Source organism: Pygocentrus nattereri, chromosome 1, assembly GCF_015220715.1.
Source record: "Pygocentrus nattereri isolate fPygNat1 chromosome 1, fPygNat1.pri, whole genome shotgun sequence".
Lineage (NCBI taxonomy): Eukaryota > Metazoa > Chordata > Actinopteri > Characiformes > Serrasalmidae > Pygocentrus > Pygocentrus nattereri.
The window spans coordinates 52,192,171-52,213,458 of NC_051211.1; the positions used below are offsets into that span (position 1 = coordinate 52,192,171).

General features: G+C 42.8%; 1 protein-coding gene across 1 annotated transcript in view; it reads left to right on the forward strand.

Moving 5' to 3' along the window:
- The window catches only part of exoc4 (exocyst complex component 4), a 263,398-nt gene that overhangs the window by 95,429 nt on the left and 146,681 nt on the right, over positions 1-21,288 (forward strand). The window contains exon 10 of the mRNA XM_017711300.2: positions 7,464-7,560. Within this exon, the coding sequence (XP_017566789.1) occupies positions 7,464-7,560 (97 nt within the window). The remainder of the gene's footprint in view (positions 1-7,463; positions 7,561-21,288) is intronic.

Sequence of the window (21,288 nt, forward strand, 5' to 3'; positions counted from 1 at the left end):
TGTTTTTTTTTTTTTTTTTGGGGGGGGGGGGGGGGGGGGGGTTTGGGGGGTTGGATGGAGTTCTCTCATTGTGTATTTTGGAAGGTTTAGATGCAACAGCGTGTTAAACTAACCCCCCCACGTGGAGGCTGTACTTTAGCTCTACCCGCGAGTTATTTACGTGATCCTAAATGGTGCCGAGCTACAGCCGCCAAAGTGAGTGAATTCTGTTATACATGCAAATCGTTAACTGAGTAACACTTGAAGAAGTTATGAGAGAAAATCGAGAAATCGGCCTAATTGCGCTTGAAATTTGTGACTAAGGTCAGGATGGGAATACAAGATGACCAGAAGTCCATGTTACGTTTCACCCCATGTTAGGTTGCATCCCACTCTCCAATATCTTGGGAATAATGCTTCACCCCACACATTTGATCTGCTATTGTATGTCAGGGCTCATCATCACTCAGACCTTCTGATGTTTAAACAAAGATTTTCAGCACTTTTAACTATAGCTTGGAAAAGAAAACCGTCAAATTGTTTTGTAAAAAAAAAAAATATATATATAGCAATAAAAAAAGTTTTTGATCAGCTCAGTGTTGCAAGATAGATAGAAAGGAAGGGAAGAGAAAGGGAGGAAAGAAAGGAATAGAAGGGAGTTGAGGAAAGAAGTGAAGAAAGGTAGGAAGGAATGGAAGAATAGAAGGAAGGAAGGATTGGACGAAAGGAAGGAAAGGGAAGGGACGGAAGGAAGGAAGGAAGGAAAGGAAGAATTGGATGAAGAGAAGGAAGGAACGCAACGAAGGAAAGGATGGACGGAAGGATTGGACGAAAGAAAGGTAGGAAATGGAAGGAAAGGAAGGATTGGACAAAAGGAAGGAATGGGAAGGACTGGGAAGAACTGGGAGGGAAAGCACAGGAAAGAAGGAAAGAATAGGAAGGAAGGACTTTATCGATCCTGACAGGAAATTGCAGTGTGACACACATAATTGCGCGTAAACTCATATACATTAGGCAGAAATAGAGCGAGAAATGAAAATAGACATAACCGTAGCGTGTGGACATATCTGTATTCACGCCGGCAGGATGTGCCGTGGAAATCGGACTCATCAGACGCTCCGGCTGATGTTTCAGTGAGAATCTCGATTCTGTTTCTTGGTCGTTCAGCTTCCAGGTGTGAGGCGTCTTGTGCTGCAGGTGAGCACTGAAAGTAGTTGGTCTGCATCCAAATCCACACAAGTGTGTTTGCATGAGAAAGTGTGTGTGTGTGTGTGTGTGTGTGTGCGCGCGCGCGCGCACTTGCAGGCGAGTCAGACCAGCGGGCCCCAGTTCAGAGCAGTGTGGTTAAAGCCGTCCCTTCAGTGGCTCAAAGCGCTGTGAAATGTTAATGAATAACACTGTCACCGTGCGAGAGGAGATGACACGATGCTGTTATTTATATCCACAGAGCCGCCGGGGCGTACACAAACCTGCACGTTCCTCGCCATCGGGGATCTTTTTATTGACAGCGCTCGCGATCCCCTCTCAGTCAATTATATTGATTACGTGCGGATGACTGGAGGTAATAAGGAGTAAACCTCTCTCGGTTTTTTGCAGGCCCTCTGTCGAGTTGAGTGAGTTCCACAGCCGTGATTTTCTTATTAACCCCGTTAACACGGGGTCTACCCAGGGACGCATGGGGGTACCCCACGCTGATGAGTGGGAGTCTCCTGAACCCCTCGCTGTCTAGCTGCGTTTAATAACAGAAATTTGTTGACATGAAAGGTTTCTGTTCCTTGAGCTGTGCAGGACAAATCTGGTCAGCGTTAATGATTAGACAGACAGAGTAATAATACTGTCAGGTGTTCTGTTTTTGCACCCAAATATACATATAATATTTAATTAAACAGGATTTCTACTGACTTTTTTAATGCATGTATCAATTTTTGAGATGTAATCAAAGTCATAAAGACAGGTTTGATGTGAAATGCTTTGTTATAGAAAAACTTACCAACAGTTCAGTTTTCTTTACGGTGGTGGTGATAGAAACCAGGGATCACCTTGTTTTGAGTTATGAATTTTAATGTGATGTTGATTATGGTAAAATAGTGGTTAATGTAACTGTAGACTGGGGTTCAATCCCCACCTAGGAAAACACCCTACACTATACCAATAAGAGTCCTTGGGCAAGACTCCTAACACCGCATTGGCCTGCCTGTGTAAAATGATCAAACTGTAAGTCGCTCTGGATAAGACCGTCAGCCAAGTGCCGTAAATGTAAATTAATGTGAAAAATGAAGTTTTCTTTAGACACGGTTTTGCCTTGCAACCTCCTACCTGTAGCTTTCTGCCATTATTGGAGTTTAAAAATGATTTTTCAGGCTAAAACCTTGGACCTTTCATCGAACAGCTTTGTGTGAGGTTGCTTTAATGTCTTCAGACGTCTGGTTCCAGTCACTATCACGCAAAGCAGCTGTATAGAGATCCAAGTCAGGGATGACGGTGACGGACAGAATTACGCAAAAGCACTCATGCATTGTATAGAATAGAGCAGAATTTCTGGCCCAGTTAGTTTTAGTGATAATTTTATGGCAGATATTACATGCACTCAGTAATCTGATGATAATCAGATTTCTGCAGTTATCTGATTATTCAAATGTTCATATAAACTCCGGTCTAGAGATCTGATTAAGAAATCTGATAAAGAGGCTGGATCTTAGCTCGGTAATCAGATTTCTCAGTGCTATAAACTCTTACTCCTACAAACGGCATCACCGCGAGACGCAGCAGAACACTTTTGGAGTGACGTTGAAACCAAATACGTTCTTGATAAAATGAAGGATTTAAATATTCATCTTCTAGATGATGTATGTTCATATTTCCAGCTAAAGTGGCGCAAGGATTTTAAAAAAAGTTTTATATTACATTTACGTCACCTCTTCTTCTGTGAGTTTACTGGCCGGTTGTAAAGCAGAAGTCTGATTACTGTCTGACTCGTGTAGACCTGGAGTTTCCCCATTATCTGATTACTGTCTGGCTCGTGTAGACCTGGAGTTTCCCCATTATCTGATTACTGTCTGACTCGTGTAGACCTGGAGTTTCCCCATTATCTGATTACTGTCTGACTCGTGTAGACCTGGAGTTTCCCCATTATCTGATTACTGTCTGACTCACGTAGACCTGGAGTTTCCCCATTATCTGATTACTGTCTGACTCGTGTAGACCTGGAGTTTCTCCATTATCTGATTACTGTCTGACTCGTGTAGACCTGGAGTTTCCCCATTATCTGATTACTGTCTGACTCATGTAGACCTGGAGTTTCCCCATTATCTGATTACTGTCTGACTCATGTAGACCTGGAGTTTCCCCATTATCTGATTACTGTCTGGCTCGTGTAGACCTGGAGTTTCCCCATTATCTGATTACTGTCTGACTCGTGTAGACCTGGAGTTTCCCCATTATCTGATTACTGTCTGACTCGTGTAGACCTGGAGTTTCCCCATTATCTGATTACTGTCTGACTCACGTAGACCTGGAGTTTCCCCATTATCTGATTACTGTCTGACTCGTGTAGACCTGGAGTTTCTCCATTATCTGATTACTGTCTGACTCGTGTAGACCTGGAGTTTCCCCATTATCTGATTACTGTCTGACTCATGTAGACCTGGAGTTTCCCCATTATCTGATTACTGTCTGACTCATGTAGACCTGGAGTTTCCCCATTATCTGATTACTGTCTGACTCATGTAGACCTGGAGTTTCCCCATTATCTGATTACTGTCTGACTCGTGTAGACCTGGAGTTTCCCCATTATCTGATTACTGTCTGACTCATGTAGACCTGGAGTTTCCCCATTATCTGATTACTGTCTGACTCGTGTAGAACAGGAGTTTCCCCATTATCTGATTACTGTCTGACTCGTGTAGACCTGGAGTTTCCCCATTATCTGATTACTGTCTGACTCATGTAGACCTGGAGTTTCCCCATTATCTGATTACTGTCTGACTCATGTAGACCTGGAGTTTCCCCATTATCTGATTACTGTCTGACTCGTGTAGACCTGGAGTTTCCCCATTATCTGATTACTGTCTGACTCATGTAGACCTGGAGTTTCCCCATTATCTGATTACTGTCTGACTCGTGTAGAACAGGAGTTTCCCCATTATCTGATTACTGTCTGACTCGTGTAGACCTGGAGTTTCCCCATTATCTGATTACTGTCTGACTCATGTAGACCCGGAGTTTCCCCATTATCTGATTACTGTCTGACTCATGTAGACCTGGAGTTTCCCCATTATCTGATTACTGTCTGACTCATGTAGACCTGGAGTTTCCCCATTATCTGATTACTGTCTGACTCATGTAGACCTGGAGTTTCCCCATTATCTGATTACTGTCTGACTCATGTAGACCTGGAGTTTCCCCATTATCTGATTACTGTCTGACTCATGTAGACCTGGAGTTTCCCCATTATCTGATTACTGTCTGACTCATGTAGACCTGGAGTTTCCCCATTATCTGATTACTGTCTGACTCATGTAGACCTGGAGTTTCCCCATTATCTGATTACTGTCTGACTCATGTAGACCTGGAGTTTCCCCATTATCTGATTACTGTCTGACTCATGAAGACCTGGAGTTTCCCCATTATCTGATTACTGTCTAACTCATGTAGACCTGGAGTTTCCCCATTATCTGATTACTGTCTGACTCATGTAGACCTGGAGTTTCCTCATTATCTGATTACTGTCTGACTCATGTAGACCTGGAGTTTCCTCATTATCTGATTACTGTCTGGCTCATGTAGACCTGGAGTTTCCCCATTATCTGATTACTGTCTGACTCATGTAGACCTGGAGTTTCCCCATTATCTGATTACTGTCTGACTCATGTAGACCTGGAGTTTCCACATTATCTGATTACTGTCTGACTCATGTAGACCTGGAGTTTCCCCATTATCTGATTACTGTCTGACTCATGTAGACCTGGAGTTTCCCCATTATCTGATTACTGTCTGACTCATGTAGACCTGGAGTTTCCCCATTATCTGATTACTGTCTGACTCATGTAGACCTGGAGTTTCCCCATTATCTGATTACTGTCTGACTCGTGTAGAACAGGAGTTTCCCCATTATCTGATTACTGTCTGACTCGTGTAGACCTGGAGTTACCCCATTATCTGATTACTGTCTGACTCATGTAGACCTGGAGTTTCCCCATTATCTGATTACTGTCTGACTCGTGTAGAACAGGAGTTTCCCCATTATCTGATTACTGTCTGACTCGTGTAGACCTGGAGTTTCCCCATTATCTGATTACTGTCTGACTCGTGTAGACCTGGAGTTTCCCCATTATCTGATTACTGTCTAACTCAGTTCATTTCATAATCAGTTGCTGAAAAATCTTGCTTTTTTTGCTTTAAAAAATGAAGTTATGTAATCTACAAAGCGTAGTAAGCAGTAGACTGGATGAAACTGTAAAGATGGATCATTGAATAAGGCCATGGCCTGAGTGAATTACAGTACTTAGTGAATAATGGCTGTGTTATCCGTCATCCTCCATTTCATTGAGTTAAAAAATTGCCTAGTGATTGTGTAGCAGCAGAAATGAGAAGCCAAGCAATCAGTTATCGGCTGTAATTCCAGCAGTGGACTAGTAACTATTGACTTATCGCATTTATCAGAAACTACTGTATGGGCAGTTGCTCTGTCACGCAGACGTACTTAAGAACATGAAGAAGAACAACTGAGAGAAAGCAAGACTCTGAGAGAGGATTGGTGAACATGGGAAAGTGGACTCATGACAAAGGAGTAGAGCTTTAACCCCTAAAGATGTATTACGCGCTCCCGTAGCCTAAGAATAGCTCAGCCAGTTTGCACTGAAATCCCAGTAGTTACTGAATAATAAACCTCCGTATGTAATGAGTCTGGGATTTTAAGGAGTTAATCGGGCCTAAGATTTTGGCCCAAACCCAAATACAACCCGAGAAGCTGCTGTCTTTACCGATTCGAAAACATGGTCAGGTTTTGAGTCTGAACCTGACAGAGCCACAAACAAATGAAATAAAACGTAATGTAACGATGATACGATGATGTAATGATGATAAATGAATCAGCTGGGCAGAATTCATGTTACGTTCCACACTGAGAAACTTCTGAACAGCATCCTGAAGTAGTTTAGTCGGTAACACTTTATTTGAAGGCCACCTACATAAGGACTTCGTGACGCATTCATAAGCACTGAATAATGCGTTAATGAAGCACTACTTGAACATTTATTAAGTGCTTATGTCGGTTCTCGCAACCTGACATAAGATGTTTTATGAAATAAATGACATTGTACTGACATAATATGAATAAACCTTGAACATATTTACAGCACTAAACATATTTAAACCCTATACATAACTATTTATGTCAGCATTCTTAAGACGACATTGTACCGATATCAGGTTAAATATGCCTGGAAACCACCCCCTCTTCCCTCCATGGCATAGATAAGATGATTGATGCGATTATGTGTAGGGTTTAAATATATTTAGTGCTGTAAATATGTTCGTTTATTCTTATTATGTCAGTACAATGTCATTTATTTCATAAAACATCTTATGCCAGGTTGCGAGAACCGACATAAGCGCTTAATAAATGTTCAAGTAGTGCTTCATAAACACATTATTCAGTGCTTATGAATGCGTCATAAAGCCCTTATGTAGTAAAGTGTTACCGTTTAGTCTCCATAGCACGCGTCTTTATTTGCTGTTAATCTGTTTTCTCCCAGGCGTGGACCTCGAAGATTTCGGTGCTGAATTCACAAGTGAGTGACCATTTTAATGAAAGTAGGGAGGAAGAATAAAGTAAGGAGTGAAACTAAAGCAATGGAAATGCAGGCTGTGAGAGCACCGTTGTGAGTTTGAACCTGACGCTGATACACATTTTGGGGAAAACACATCAGAACCCGCCTAAACTCAGCGTGAGCAGTCTGGTACTGTTGGGTTCAGACAAATACTCAAGCTCTAAAAAGTAGTCTAAGTATGCAAGTGAGACTGAACAGATGTGAAAGTCTGAAATAGATCTGGTGGGCTTCCAATTATTTTAAATATATACAGTGTTAGATTTGCACTCAGGATGGTGTAAGGCAGCTGTCCAGAAACAGATTAAGAGCTCATGCAGGGATCGGCAGTGAAGATGAATCCAAATTATGACTAGGCTTCAGGGGAGACGTGATAATGGACTATTCATTGTTGTCTTAGTGCACTTAGGTGAGAGACTTTTTGGTACTAGACACAGAAGAATTGCAGTAGTTTGGGTGCAGATGAATGAGCGCGAGTGTCCGTGTGCTGTAACAACGGCTTCTGCAGTGCTCAGAGAGAAAATGCGGCTTTTATTCCGTTGTTTTTCACAGCCATGTGTTGCGCAACAAGAGTTGCCAGCTACAAAAGCCTTCAACGAAATCCAGTTGTACTGGACTTTAATGGACATTTTTGTCTCGTTTTGTCATCCCGTACAGGAGGAGCAGACGATAACCTGATCGAGGGAGGCGAGACTAAGTACCTGTGTAAGCCAGGAGCCAGGAACATCACAGTCATCTTTCAGCCGCTGCTCAGGTAGGCTTTCAAAAGTTGGTGCTAACAAGCCCCTGAACCTCCCTGCTCCGCTAGCCGCTGCAGCGGCTGTGGACAAGAATCGTATGTTTTGTCCTTTCATCTTTTTTCCGTCCCTGCCTGTGATTTCGGCGTTATTACCGGGCAGCACCCTTGATTTTGATCTGTTCTGACGGCATCAGTTGGAGCGGCCCATTTAGCTTCCCTGCACATTCAATTTTCCTTTCAATTTTCCACTCTGTCCGATCATCGAATCTGTCCCACTAATGCCCTCTGATGTTACCGGAGTATTACAAAGATGTGTCCGAACCATGGTCAGACAGGCCAGAACGTGACTGGACTGCCCAGCAGTCATAATGCTGGCGGTTAGATTTAAGCCGTGCATTTATTTATTTATTTATTTATTTATTTGCCCCTCCTCTTATGGGCATCGTCATTGCCTGACCAGAATCTTTAGTGAACCGTTTTGTCCGTTGAACCTGACAGGACAAAGCGCAAAGCGTTGGCTTGGCCCAGTTCATTTGGTGTATTTCATAAAATACAGGCTGCTTTAAAGGAGCCAGATTAGAAAGGGAAAGAAACTCTGACAGAGGAGTGCAGATATCACTCCCCTGCATCCACAACACTGCGACACAGACTGAGGATTGCCCTCATTTTCTGTGATGACTTAGTTTGAATGTACCATAAAAAAACATGATTGGCCTTCATGTCGTTGCCTAAATCAGAATGTTTTTTTCAGCCAGACGAGTAAGAAGTAATGAACTTGCTGAGTCACAGTGATAAACTTTGGGGCTGTATTCAGTTCATCTTTGACAGCTCAGATGAATTATTCATATGTTGTGGCTGCAAAATATGGACCAAAAAAAAAATCATGCTGTGATTTATACTGCTACGCGTAAACGTTGTATGGCAGATATTAAAGTAATGGTGTGCCAAAAAAAAAAACTACTTTCTAATAATAATGATCAAAATAGTGATAATAACGTGTTGTGTTTATATAATGCATTTCCAAATCTCAAGGTCGTTTTACAGAGCGTCAGAAAAACAGACCAGCGAAGAAGCCGGCTGTTAAACACTGTATCACAAAGAAAACAAACCAAGACGTAGGATGGAAAGGAAAGCAAAAAGAGAGCATAAAGAAGGAGCAGAACGAAAACGGCTGTCAAATTTACAGTATTTTCATCTATCCTAGATGGAATGGACACTTAAAGTCAGTAGTCACCCAAACCTCTTCTGTAAATACATCCCCAAAACTTCTCTCAGCCTGCTCAAAGCACATCCAGATCTTCATGACGGTTGTACAGACTTGTTAATGTGGTTTAGAGCAGCAGCGTGAGGTACCGTGGGCTATAAACCTGAACAGAACCTCACCACGTGGCTGAGCGCTACAGGCGGATATTGTAGACAAGTGCTGTGCTGGATTCTACCAGAATCCCGCTCCCCTTCAAGTGCACACTCATCAGGCAGGCACAGATTGAGGATTTTTATGTTTCTACTTATAAACACATCTTCAGATTAAAATCCAAGAGTAAATAGCAGTTTATGAATAGAAATGTACCGTATATTTACACGATATCTGCGCAGGGGAGACTTTGGCACAACACTCCTGTTGTCTAACGTGACTGTCGACAGCGTTCAGCTACATTTCATTTTTAGAGCTCATATTAAGGCAAACTGTGTCCTAAACCACATCAACAAGTCTGCACCACATTAATGAAGACCTGAAGGCAATTTGAGCCGATTGAGAGATGTTTTGGGGATATATTTACAGAAAAGATTTGGGTGACTATTGAATTCTAGAGATTGTTAGCAGCGTTAGCCCCATACCTTCACCGCCAAACTTAAGGGGCCAAATTTGGACGTCTGAGTTGGAAATGGTGTAAACTTGATTTGTTTGGTAAACCATTCCTTTAAAAACAGCTTTAAATAAGTAGGTTAAACACGGACCTGCTTTAGTGGCAAAATGAGTTGCTCTTTGTTTTAAGGCAGGTTTATTTATATAGGACCTTTCATACACTGGTGTCATTCAAAGTGCTTTACAAATGAGAACATACACAGTAGTTTTAAAATAAAAGTAAGGCAGAGGAGAGTAGGAATGAAAAGCATGATCAGTGCATGGTCGGTAGATGTAATAGAATAAACCTTTAAATAAAAAAATCACGTAAGAAATCAAATTAGGATAAGTTTAAGTTCCCACAACCGGGGAAATTCCACCTCTGCATTTAACCCATCCATGAAGTGAAACACCACATACACACTAGTGAGCACACACACACTAGGGGGCAGTGAGCACACTTGCCCGGAGCGGTGGGCAGCCCTATCCACAGCGCCTGGGGTGCAGGCGGAGGTTAGATGTCTTGCTCAAGGACACCTCAGTCATGGACCGCCGGTGCTGGGGATTGAACCGGCGACCTTCCGGTCACAGGGCCAGTTCCCTAACCTCCAGCCCACGACTGCCCCGAATAAAGTGCTGCTACAGAGGAGAAGGAGCTAGAAACACTAACCGTGTTTAAACTGAGCTCAGATAGGAATGTTTTTAGGCTTGATTTAAAAGTGTCCAGGGTCGGGGCTCTTCTAACGCTGCTTGTCCATGTTTGGTCTTCGCCTAGTCAGGACCGACTGACTAGTTCCTAATGATTTGAGAATGATCTACTTGGCTCTTGGTTCGTATGCATCCGTAGCTGCATCAAAACACTCACAGAAGCTCGTTTGCAACATTTGACTTTGTTCAGCTTGATCAGAGCGCACAGTGGAAATGCTCGAGTGACTTTATTCGGATGGTCCACTGTAGCTGCTCAGTATATCTTTAAGTAACATTCAGCTAAATGTCTTTTAAACTCAACTGAACTTGAAGTACGCCACACCATCAGCCGTTCAGAGTACAGCAACGTGCTCCAGTCAGCAGCTATAACTCTTTGTTATTGGCACTGGTGTTGGGGGGCGGCGGCGGCCAGGGGGCGTGGCGTGCTTCAGTCCATCAGGAATGAATGACCGGCGCCAGTCACGGCTGCCAGTCCGGCCGGCTCCTCCGGCACGGTCAGGGTTGAGGAGGTGACGGGCCAAACAAATGAACAGCCTGAACAGACGAGCCGCTCTGCTCCACCTTCAGCGTGTCGTCCATAATGGCTTCCATCATTCATCCCTAAGAGCTTGTGCCCTTGGCTGTTGGATTAGCAGCTGCTGGGTTCACTGGGCTGTGCGGTGGTGTGAGAGGGAGCTTGCCTGTTTTATTTATAATTGATACAAGTCTGCATTTATTTCTAATCGATGCTCGCTGCAGGCTGCAGTCTGTGACAGGCCTGGAGTTTGCTGTATCAGCGAAACAGACAAACTTTACATTAAATCAATACTTGCCTGTTAATGCAGTGGCTAATCAATTCTCCATGCCATTCGGGGGTCAATAGAGGCTCTGTTAGCAGGTGATGTTTAGTGGAAGATCATGGCGCGCCGTCATGAAGTTAATGTTTGCGTTGGCTATGGGCTGAAACGGGACTTGCCCAGCATGAACGTAATCGATAGTCCCTCTGGGCAACTTCACACTCTGTCTTCAGGGCTTTGCACTGTAATATATTGGCTCTTCCCCTGGTATCTGCAGTACATTGGAAGGTGCAAAAACACTTATTGGAGTATCACTTCCCCCCCTGCAGATCGATACTTTTTGCCCCATAAAGGCCTGAGTGCGCGAGTGTGTCTGTTAGTGTGCTTGCCGTGTCATTTCACTGCAGACGTTTTACTTTGCACTCCATAGAAAAAAGTAGGGCCGCACGATAAATCGTGTTTTTATTGTTATTGTGATATGAGTTTCTGCCATAAGCACAGTGGGCCTCATTTACCAGCATCTTCGTAAGTTTCTTCTTAAACGTGTTCTTGAGAAAGGTCTACGTCAGATTCATGATGTGTTCTTTAACCGCAGAACTGTTCTCACTGCTGTGCTCTTGAGTGTCTTGATTCTGTTTGAAAACTGCGTCAGTGGGTTTTAAGAAGAAATTTCTTCTGAAGAACGGGTGGCAAATGAGGCCCAATGTTAAGGGCTGCGATGACCACGTGCCAGATTATAGGAACTGGGCGTTAGAGGCCCAAGTGCTTTCCTAAGCTGGACTTCAACCCTGCTCTTCTGCATGGAGAATAACTTAACTGTTCAGCAAAATGGTCAATTATGAAATACCCTATTGCACAGCTCAAAAACGGCTCTATCCTGAAGTATAAGCTTATAAAACTGCTTGAAACATGATGCTCTTCCTGTGTAAAATGCATGAACTGTATGGTAAAATGTAACTGTAAAATTTACCTGTATGGTAAAAAGCGCTAAAAACGGCTAAAAATCACCATAAGGAGCTTTTCTAAGCACTTAAACGTGTATGTGTTTGTTTTTGTAGGGAACAAGCTGTTCAGGGAATCTGGACAGCTTTTAGATTGGACCACCTCATGGAATGTTTTGTAGACTACAAATTCAGACTCTCTTCATGGGGGCATCATTAGCAGCCAGTCAGCTTTGTGTAGTTATGGCACTCTGTCCTGTTGCGGAATAGTGAATGATGCTTTTGTAGTTTTGCATCTTTTTTGCTATTTGCATAAAAGGTGACGTTAGATTTCTGTTTACACTGCAAAAAGTACTACAGTCAGAGGCACTGTTTTAATTGCCATTTAATACGTCTTCAGTGTGATACCCGCCAGCTTTATCAAACACAGCATGTTAAGTCCATACTGTGCAGTAAAAAGCTACATATGAGCTGCAGCGTATCGATTGGAAAGCGCTGATGCCTTGAAATGCTGTGCGTCGGCGAATATTTGTGTTTTTCCTTGTTTCCTTTGATTACCTAGCGTATGTGTATATGGGTATCTTTTTGTGAATAAACTCCCACCGACACACTCTCTCACACCTGGAGAGTGCAGCAAGGGGAGCTGGAGTAGGTAGGAGGTAATTTAGTTTGACTTGTGGGGCCTCATGCTGACATTTGAGTGGTATTTAAACCCTCCTGCCCTGACTGAGGTTGGCATTTTGAAAAGGGGCGACCGCACGGCTCGCCGTAATCTCTCCCCTCGCTTGCATCCATGCTCGGCAGTGATTAGGGCTGGCAGACCCCCGGTGTCGGAGTGATTGCACCCCCGCCAGGAAGCAGATGCTAGGGCCGCAGTCCTCCTGAGGCTGGAGAGGGGGTGTGGGTGGGTTTGTGGACGGATGGTGGAGGTGGACTAGAGGTTGTTGGCTGGAGGGCAGTCAGAAGCAGTGGAGGTAAAGATGGCAGTGTGCTTGGGTGCATGTTTAGGATTGTAATGAGATGTAGGTTTCATCCATGGCTGGATAAATACACTGAGTAATTAAGCTTGGATTTAACGGAAGGAAACAGTACAGAATAAGGGAGGGTGATATAAACATAAATGGACCATAATGGTATACAGAATACTAATAGTGTTAATAATAAGAGTCATAATAATGATAGTAATAATAATAGTATTAGCAGCAGTAGTAGTATGGTGCCTAGATGATCCACAGTATCCTTAGTGTGGTAAAATGTTTGTGATACTGGTAAAAACCTTCCTACCACAGTGGGTGAGCACAGCAAGCCTACATGCAATGCTGTTAAAACAACTTAAAATCATATGTTCATAGTTTATTTTATTCCCCAGGAACTCATACAATCTAGAATTAAGTGTTATTAACTAAACACTCGTTCAGTCAAAAGAGTAAGGTTAAATTCAGGCCTCTGTGCAGGCCACTGGACTTCCTCCATACCAAACTAGTCAAACTGCGTTTTCATGGAGCTCATTTGAACAGACAGTCATACTGGAACAGGAAGGGGCTTTCCCATAACTGTTGCCACAAAGGTGTTATCGCTTAAAATATCACTTTGTGTTGTAACATTAACATTACTGAGGATCTAAGGGCCCTGAAAAACAGCCCCAGGTCATTATCCCTCCTCCACCAAACTTTACTGTTGGCACTATGCATTCTGATAGGTAGCGTTCTCCTAGCATCCACCAAACCCAGCTTTGTCCATCAGACTGCCAGAGAAGCGTGATTAATCACACCAGAGCACACATTTCTGCCGAGTCCATTGGCTCCTACTTCACATTACTTCAGCCGAAGCTGGGCATTGCGTAGTGACCTTAAGCTTGTGTGCAGCTATTCAGCCATGGAAAACCCATTTCCAAGCTCCTAACCCACAGCTCTTGTGCTGATGCTGCTTCCAGAGGCAGTTGGGAGCTCTGTAGTGAATGATGTAACAGAGGACAGGCAGTTTTTATGCACTACGTTAGAGGTCACTAATAGGTGGACTGCGGTCTGAGTCCGGACCCAGACTTTGTCCTATATGGACCAGGACCTATAAATGATAAACTATGGACAATTCTTTCATTTTGACGGGGTGGTCCTGTTTTAATCTGCATATCTTTTCTAGATTTTACAGTAGCTGAATTGGCCCGGGAAACTCACAGACCAATCACATGCGTTGTAAATTTCACGTGATGCTACCCAGCCAATCAAATCTGTGCATTACGATGAGCACTGAGACTCGAGTGAGTAACATACACACAGGGGAGAGATGAGGCGAGAAACAGCAGTCAGAGAAGAAAGTGAGTCAGAGGGAGGTTATTTCACATGGCGTGATTTAAAAAAATGAAAACTGGCAATAATTGCTGTTGAAATATGACTGAGTTGTACTTTATTTGGTTTGACATTCAGTTGTTGATAGTATAAGATGTTGATATACCTACTAGGCTACTTCAGTAAAAAGTGAGTTTGCATGGTCTACCACTGTGTGGCTGAGCCGTTGCTGCACGTAGGTACTTCTATTTCGCAGTAATCACACTTGCAGTTGGCTGGAGTAGATCTAGCAAAGCATAAACTTCACAAAAAAGGTGGCACTCTTTGGCAGTGCCATTTGTAGGCACTGAGCTCATCCTGCTGCCAGTGTTTGTCTGTGGAGATTGCATGGCTATGTGCTTGGCTAAATTATATCTGTTACCGATGGGTGCGGCAAAAACACCTGAACTAATTAGAAGGGAAAATAGTGATTTCAAAGCTAGCCATTCGAAATTTTTGAACGGTGGGGAAGATCTATGTGACATAAGAGCATAGCAAGCACAGCACACAAAACCTAGTCTTACTAAAAGAGCAACATCTAAGGAAAATGCTGCAACCAGCCTCTGTACTTTAGCCAAATCCCTCTTTGCGCTTCTTGTTCTTTCACCTCATCTCTCTTCTCTCTGTGAGGAGTGCACTAGACCTCCTTTAGCCTCTGACACACTGCATTTTCTGTCGCCAGTGTAACGGCCTCACATGGCCCAAAGCCTGTCGCATCCGGTGTTATCACTGCAAAGGTTGAGTGAGATTGTGTGAAGGGAGTGTGGTGTCCCATGTAATAGCTCTTATCCACACCTCCATTTAAGTGTTCAGCCAGAGTGCCCTCTGTCACACTGCACCAATACACTGACGGTGATGAGAGCGGAGAGACCTGATTGGCCTTCAGGGCTGCGCTGATCATTTTACCTTGGTCGATGTGTGTCCCCAAAAATGAAGTATATTGGTCCCTCGAACCTGGCAGTAAGATTCCTCGCCGTACACAGGAGCAGAGGGCTGATTTTTTTTTTTTGTGTCTTGTGCATCTCAGCTGCTAGCCTGTGCGTTGTTCCTTGCCTGACATAAAAAAAAACAATCAATATGAACTAAGACCTGACTTATATATTATTTGGCTGAGAAAATTGGTAGATGTTAAGGTTTCAAATGGTTGCTCTTTCTCCCCTCTACTGAGGAAAGATCAGCAATCTAAATATTTTATATATCCTCCAGAACTCAAATACTATACATCAATCAGCCTTTCCAGCTTTCTCTTGTTTTCTGTTCAGCTCTGCAGGCCTGTGTCATCACAGTGAAACAAAGGTGACCTACAAGTAAAAGGGATTTTATCCACTTTGTCATGTTTTTCGTATTAAAATAAACAATTATACACTTCCATTTGGTTTATACATCCTATTTTAATTCTACTGGATTTGTACACTATTTTAAGGCATATCTGGTTTTGGCATATCTAGTAAAGTCTTAACATTCAGGGTTCCTTTTAAACTTAGACCCAGACCACAAATCCAACCTTGGTGACGTAGCTTGAAATTTAAACTGAAAAATGTGTCAGTCTGAGGTTTTTAAGATAAACAGACGACATCTAAACATCAGTTTCCACCCTGACCTATTAGTCTAGTCTGGCTTACTTAGCCTCGTGTATTTTTGTTGTATAACAGAAAGTGTATGAAGAGTTAGCCATGTGATACCAAGCGTGATAAGTTCACACAATTACATGGAAAGTTTTATCTCATTAAATCTGTACAAACAGAATGTGAATCAAACTTGATGTGGTGTAAATGACACCGCCACTGGACTCTGGAGCAGTGGAAACGTGTTCTGTGGAGTGATGAATCACACTTCTCTATCCGTCAGTCTGATGGACGAGTCTGGGTATGGCGAATGCCAGGAGAACATTGCCTGCTTGACTGCACTGTGCCAGCTGTAAAGTTTGGTGGAGGAGGGATAATCCTATGGGGTTGTTTTTCAGGGGTTGGCCTAGGACCCTCAGTTCCGGTGAAGGAAAATCTTAATGCTTCAGCGAACCAAGACAATTCTATGCTTCCAACTTTGTAGGAACAGTTTGGGGAAGAGCCTTTTCTGGTCCAACATCAATGTCTGACCTCACAAATGATCTTCTAGATTCCAAAATCTTGTAGAAAGCTTTCCAGAAGAGTGGAAGCTGTTATAGCTGCAAAGGTTGACCAACTCCATATTAATACCTTTGGATTTAGAATGAGATGCCATAAAAGTCACCGTGGGTGTGATGTGTAGGTGTCCCAATACTTTTGTCCACATAGTGACAGATGACATTAGGTGATGATGCACTCACGTCCTTGAAAGACACATCCTTCACCAAGTTTTAACGGAGTTGTCGTTGAGCACTCGCAGTCATCAAATTCATCCGAAGCACAGTTCATGCTACAAAGTTCTTTGCGGTCACACTTTTCCAGATCTCCTACACTTTCCTAGTGTAGCTTAAAGGTTTCTTGGAAGAACCAGTAATATCAGCTATATAAGAAGCACATTCATTACTGCGGGGCTGTTTTGAACAACGAAACAGACTGTCGGGTCATAAGTTAATTTTCTTTTCTTTTTTTTTTTTTTTTTTTGCCAGCAATCATATCAGTAATTTTAGTGCGTATATGTGATGTCTGGCACAGCCTTCCCATCAAATCAGTGTGCTTTTGCATTAAAACCCAATTGAGGCATTTAAACTGCTTATGCATTAGCGTTCTCAAGTCATACTGAACTGATGGAGTTCATAAACTGCTAATGACCTCATGATGACATTAGACGACAATAGATATTAAAGCCTGATGAATGCGTTTTGGGGGGTTTGGAATCTAAAGGAGTCTATTTAGTTCTCGATAACGCAAAGTTCACTTCAGTCATCGGTATTTTTAGCTTCTTAAAACTTGGGTTGGTGCGAATTTTTATATCAGACAGGCTTGTATGTGAAATCTCTAGGGGTGGATTGATGGATGGACAAGGGAGGTTGGCTTCACTGAAGAATGCCATCACCCAGAGGAGAGTCAGAGTGTGAGAAGATGCAGACCCTCCTGCTGATGCCTCATGGCAGCCAAGTCATTAACTTGAATATCTAATTTCACTCCCTCATTATAGAGAAATTCGTGCCCAAACGTTGTTGTGTCTGGAGCGAGGCTCGTGTTCAGTAAACTGTTAGCTGTTCTTTCTTCTCCGTTCCTCTGAGTCATGGTGCAATACACGAGGTGATTGGCTTGGTGACGCCAGCAGCCGTTTTGATGAGGCCTTTTTGGACTGAGCCTGATGCGTTAGCCTGATCTGAAATGATTTGTCGGACACCTCTGCCATCGCAATCAGCCGTAACCTCCCCTGATTGAAGGCATGGAGAGTGTTTGTTTAGCCTTATCTCGTAGTCCAACTGTCAGAGAACAGTAATCTTCATCTGTAATAACAGCTTTTCATACACAAACTCTCCCCTTTCTGTCTCTCTCTCTCTCTCTCTCTCTCTCTCTCTCCATATCCTCTCTTTCTCTTTCCTTTTTTTTCCCCTTCTTTCTTTCGTTCTTCCTCTTTTCCCTTTGTGTTGACTGAGATTAGAGTGAGCCATCGATCCACGGGGTGCACGTGTGCTTTGCAGTGCTTTTGTTGAACAAATGCCTCTCATGCTCACCTCAGAACAACCTCTAGATTGAAAAGTGAAAAGTGGCGCCATTGAGAAGGAGTTCCTCGGTTTGTGGGTCATAAAAGTGGACATATATCCCTTCCCTTATTTACATCCCTAGGCCTAAAGAGCCATAGCCCAGTGGATGAAAGGACGAAGCCTAAGAGCAGCTACTGAGCTGAAAGATCTCAATGTGTTAGAGTTGGAACCTCAGGCCTGGCGTGACAGGATCTTAATAGACTTTTGACAAAATGTGACATTTACAGAAACTTTCACAGGGCTGTTTTTCTCACCATGTGCTGTATTTAACATTGTCCTGAGCCTCGGAGGTTTTTCTTTGAAGAATCAGGATTAACAGAGGCAAGTAATGCAGGCCAGTGCTTAATCAGGGTCAGAAAAATCGGCCTTAGGTGAAACTGGACCTGGTGCTATTTCTTCCCTGAGTTAAGCCTATTTAAGAAGCACCAAGGTTTTGTAGCTTTTGGTAGTTTAATGTAGTTTTAATATAGTAGTTAGTTTAATTGTGTAAACATATGTATGTATATGTGTGTGTAAATATACGGTCATTTTTTTAAAGATCTTAAAAATAGTAATAATTTGGTTATTATTTTGCTTATTAACAACCAAAGTAAACCTGAAATATTCTTATTGGGCAAAATAGTAGAAGCAAAAGCTATTTCAGTATTGCCTTAAATGTCGAGTCACATCTTAATTTCTACAAAGTTTTTGTTTGAATTTTTCAATCGGTGGCATTCTGGCACCTGCAGAGATGCTGCTGCACCATTTAAGGTGACGGGAAACTTGAATAAGAAGTCAGCTTTAGCTTTGTTGAATTTGTCCTTGGTTTTATACATTTGCCCCATGTGCTCATCGCTTTGACCATCAGACTCTGTCAGAAATGGGAAAATATTGCTCATTCATGCTGGATAACAGTGTGTGGCCCAGACAAGGCCAGGAGACTGCGACGCCGTCTGATACAGCTGACTGAGTCAGCTCAGGCCTCATCTGTCTGCTGTCCGTGATGGGCTAAGGCTAAACCCAAAGGCCACCAGTTCCTTTATGTTAGCACTGATTGTTGTGTTATCTGCGCTTGTTTGTGGCATAATGGATGTGATGACACTGATACCTAAGGAAGAGTTTTACACCCAGTATACTGGATAAACTGGGACCACCCACTACTAGTTTAATATGTGTCTTCATACATATATATATATATATATACAGAGAGACTTGGCAGCCCTCTTTAGCACACTTTGGAAACTCAGTAACTTCGTTTGAGTGGAGAAAAAAGCCTTTGGTGTGTGTGACAATGTCAGCCAAGTCAACTGAAGAGCCACAGAACAGCAGAGCCATATAGAAAACCTATAAAACAGCTGTAATTGAAAATAGGCTGCAGGAACCAGCAGATGCTGGCGTTTTCAATAGCAGGATATAAGCGTAAATAAAGAAAGCACTCCAGGATGTAAATCTCCTATTAATCAAAAGATTATAGGCTTGAATATATTCAGAACCTCTTACATAGAATTCTTCATTTAGTCATATGTGAATTCGTACTGATGACTCTGGCCTCTGTAATTAATCAGTCCCGAAAGGCTGCAATTAATGCATTTTGTTAAGTGTTATGCCCGCTGGATGCATCTGGCTAAAAATAGCTTGACTCATTAGCCAAGCGCACAGATGAATCACTGGAATGTGTTTAGGTAATATACAGACTGTGATTCTTATGGTAATACACTAACCATCACTAATCACGATTAATAATCGCAATCACTGTGCCACTCAAGATATTTGCTCTCTTCGTTTGTGTCAGTGCCATGCGTCCTCCACCCTTTACAGTCCTGATGGAGGAAGAGTGAAGTGAGACATATCAACACCAATTCACGCCGGGTTGCCAGTTTATTCACATCATCCTTGAATCCACACTTACTGGCCATTTCATCAAGAGCTCCTATCATATACGTTGACTTACTGTCCCCTTTATTCGACGCATGTACAGTAGAGTGAAAGTCAACGAAAATCCTTCATTCCAGTCAATTAGAAATTAGAAATAAGATAATCTACCTGCATTGAGAAGAAAAGCATCAGAGTAAGAAGAGTGGAAGAGAAAGCAAGTTTCCAGGAAACTTCAAAAATGATCCAAACCTGCAGAGAAAATTGGGCTCCTAACAACCACCTGGAAAATCTGGTAGACAATACTTTCATCACTGAGAGCGAGGAGAAAATCATTTTAATTCCAACTTCATTTATCGAGGACTTTTAAGACCAGTGGCTGCTCAAAGGGCTTCACAGAACAGGCGATAAAACATAAAAATAAAAAATTAAGCTCTACTGTTGCTTCATATCTGAAAAATTCCACAGGTGTTTCTGTACATCCTTAATCCTAACCTATACCTCAACCTAAAACCTAATCCTAACCCTCACCCAGGCCCTAATCCTAATGTTATACCTCAACCTAAAACCTAATCCTAACCCTCACCCTGGCCCTAATCCTAATTTATACCTCAACCTAATCCTAACCCTCACCCAGGCCCTAATCCTAATGTTATACCTCAACCTAAAACCTAATCCTAACCCTCACCCTGGCCCTAATCCTAACCTATACCTCAACCTAATACCTAATCCTAACCCTCACCCTGGCCCTAATCCTAACCTATACCTCAACCTAAAACCTAATCCTCACCCTGGCCCTAATCCTAACCTATACCTCAACCTAAAACCTAATCCTAACCCTCACCCTGGCCCTAATCCTAATGTTATACCTCAACCTAAAACCTAATCCTAACCCTCACCCTGGCCCTAATCCTAACCTATACATCAACCTAAAACCTAATCCTCACCCTGGCCCTAATCCTAACCTATACCTCAACCTAATACCTAATCCTAACCCTCACCCTGGCCCTAATCCTAACCTATACCTCAACCTAATACCTAATCCTAACCCTCACCCTGGCCCTAATCCTAACCTATACCTCAACCTAAAACCTAATCCTAACCCTCACCCAGGCCCTAATCCTAACCTATACCTCAACCTAATACCTAATCCTAACCCTCACCCAGGCCCTAATCCTAACCTATACCTCAACCTAATACCTAATCCTAACCCTCACCCAGGCCCTAATCCTAACCTATACATCAACCTAAAACCTAATCCTAACCCTCACCCAGGCCCTAATCCTAACCTATACCTCAACCTAATACCCAAAACCTAATATTAATACTCACCGTAGCCCTAATCCTAAACCTAACCTCAACCCAAAAGTCCCTTACAAGCTTCATATATCCATGTTCAGTCAAGAATGGCCAAAAAATGTGTATTTAAATCGCCACTAGAATCCTATAAGGGTGCTATTAGAAATTAGCATGACCATAGTCACGGTTCACCGCTGACCACAGTAATTATAAACCTGCAGAAAACACCTGCAGCGTGTAAAATTGCCAACAAGTGTGGATACAAGGTAGGTGTACCTGCTCTACCGGCAGCTCAGCGTACATTATATCCCAGCGGAGCGCGTGTCTTCTGTCCCTG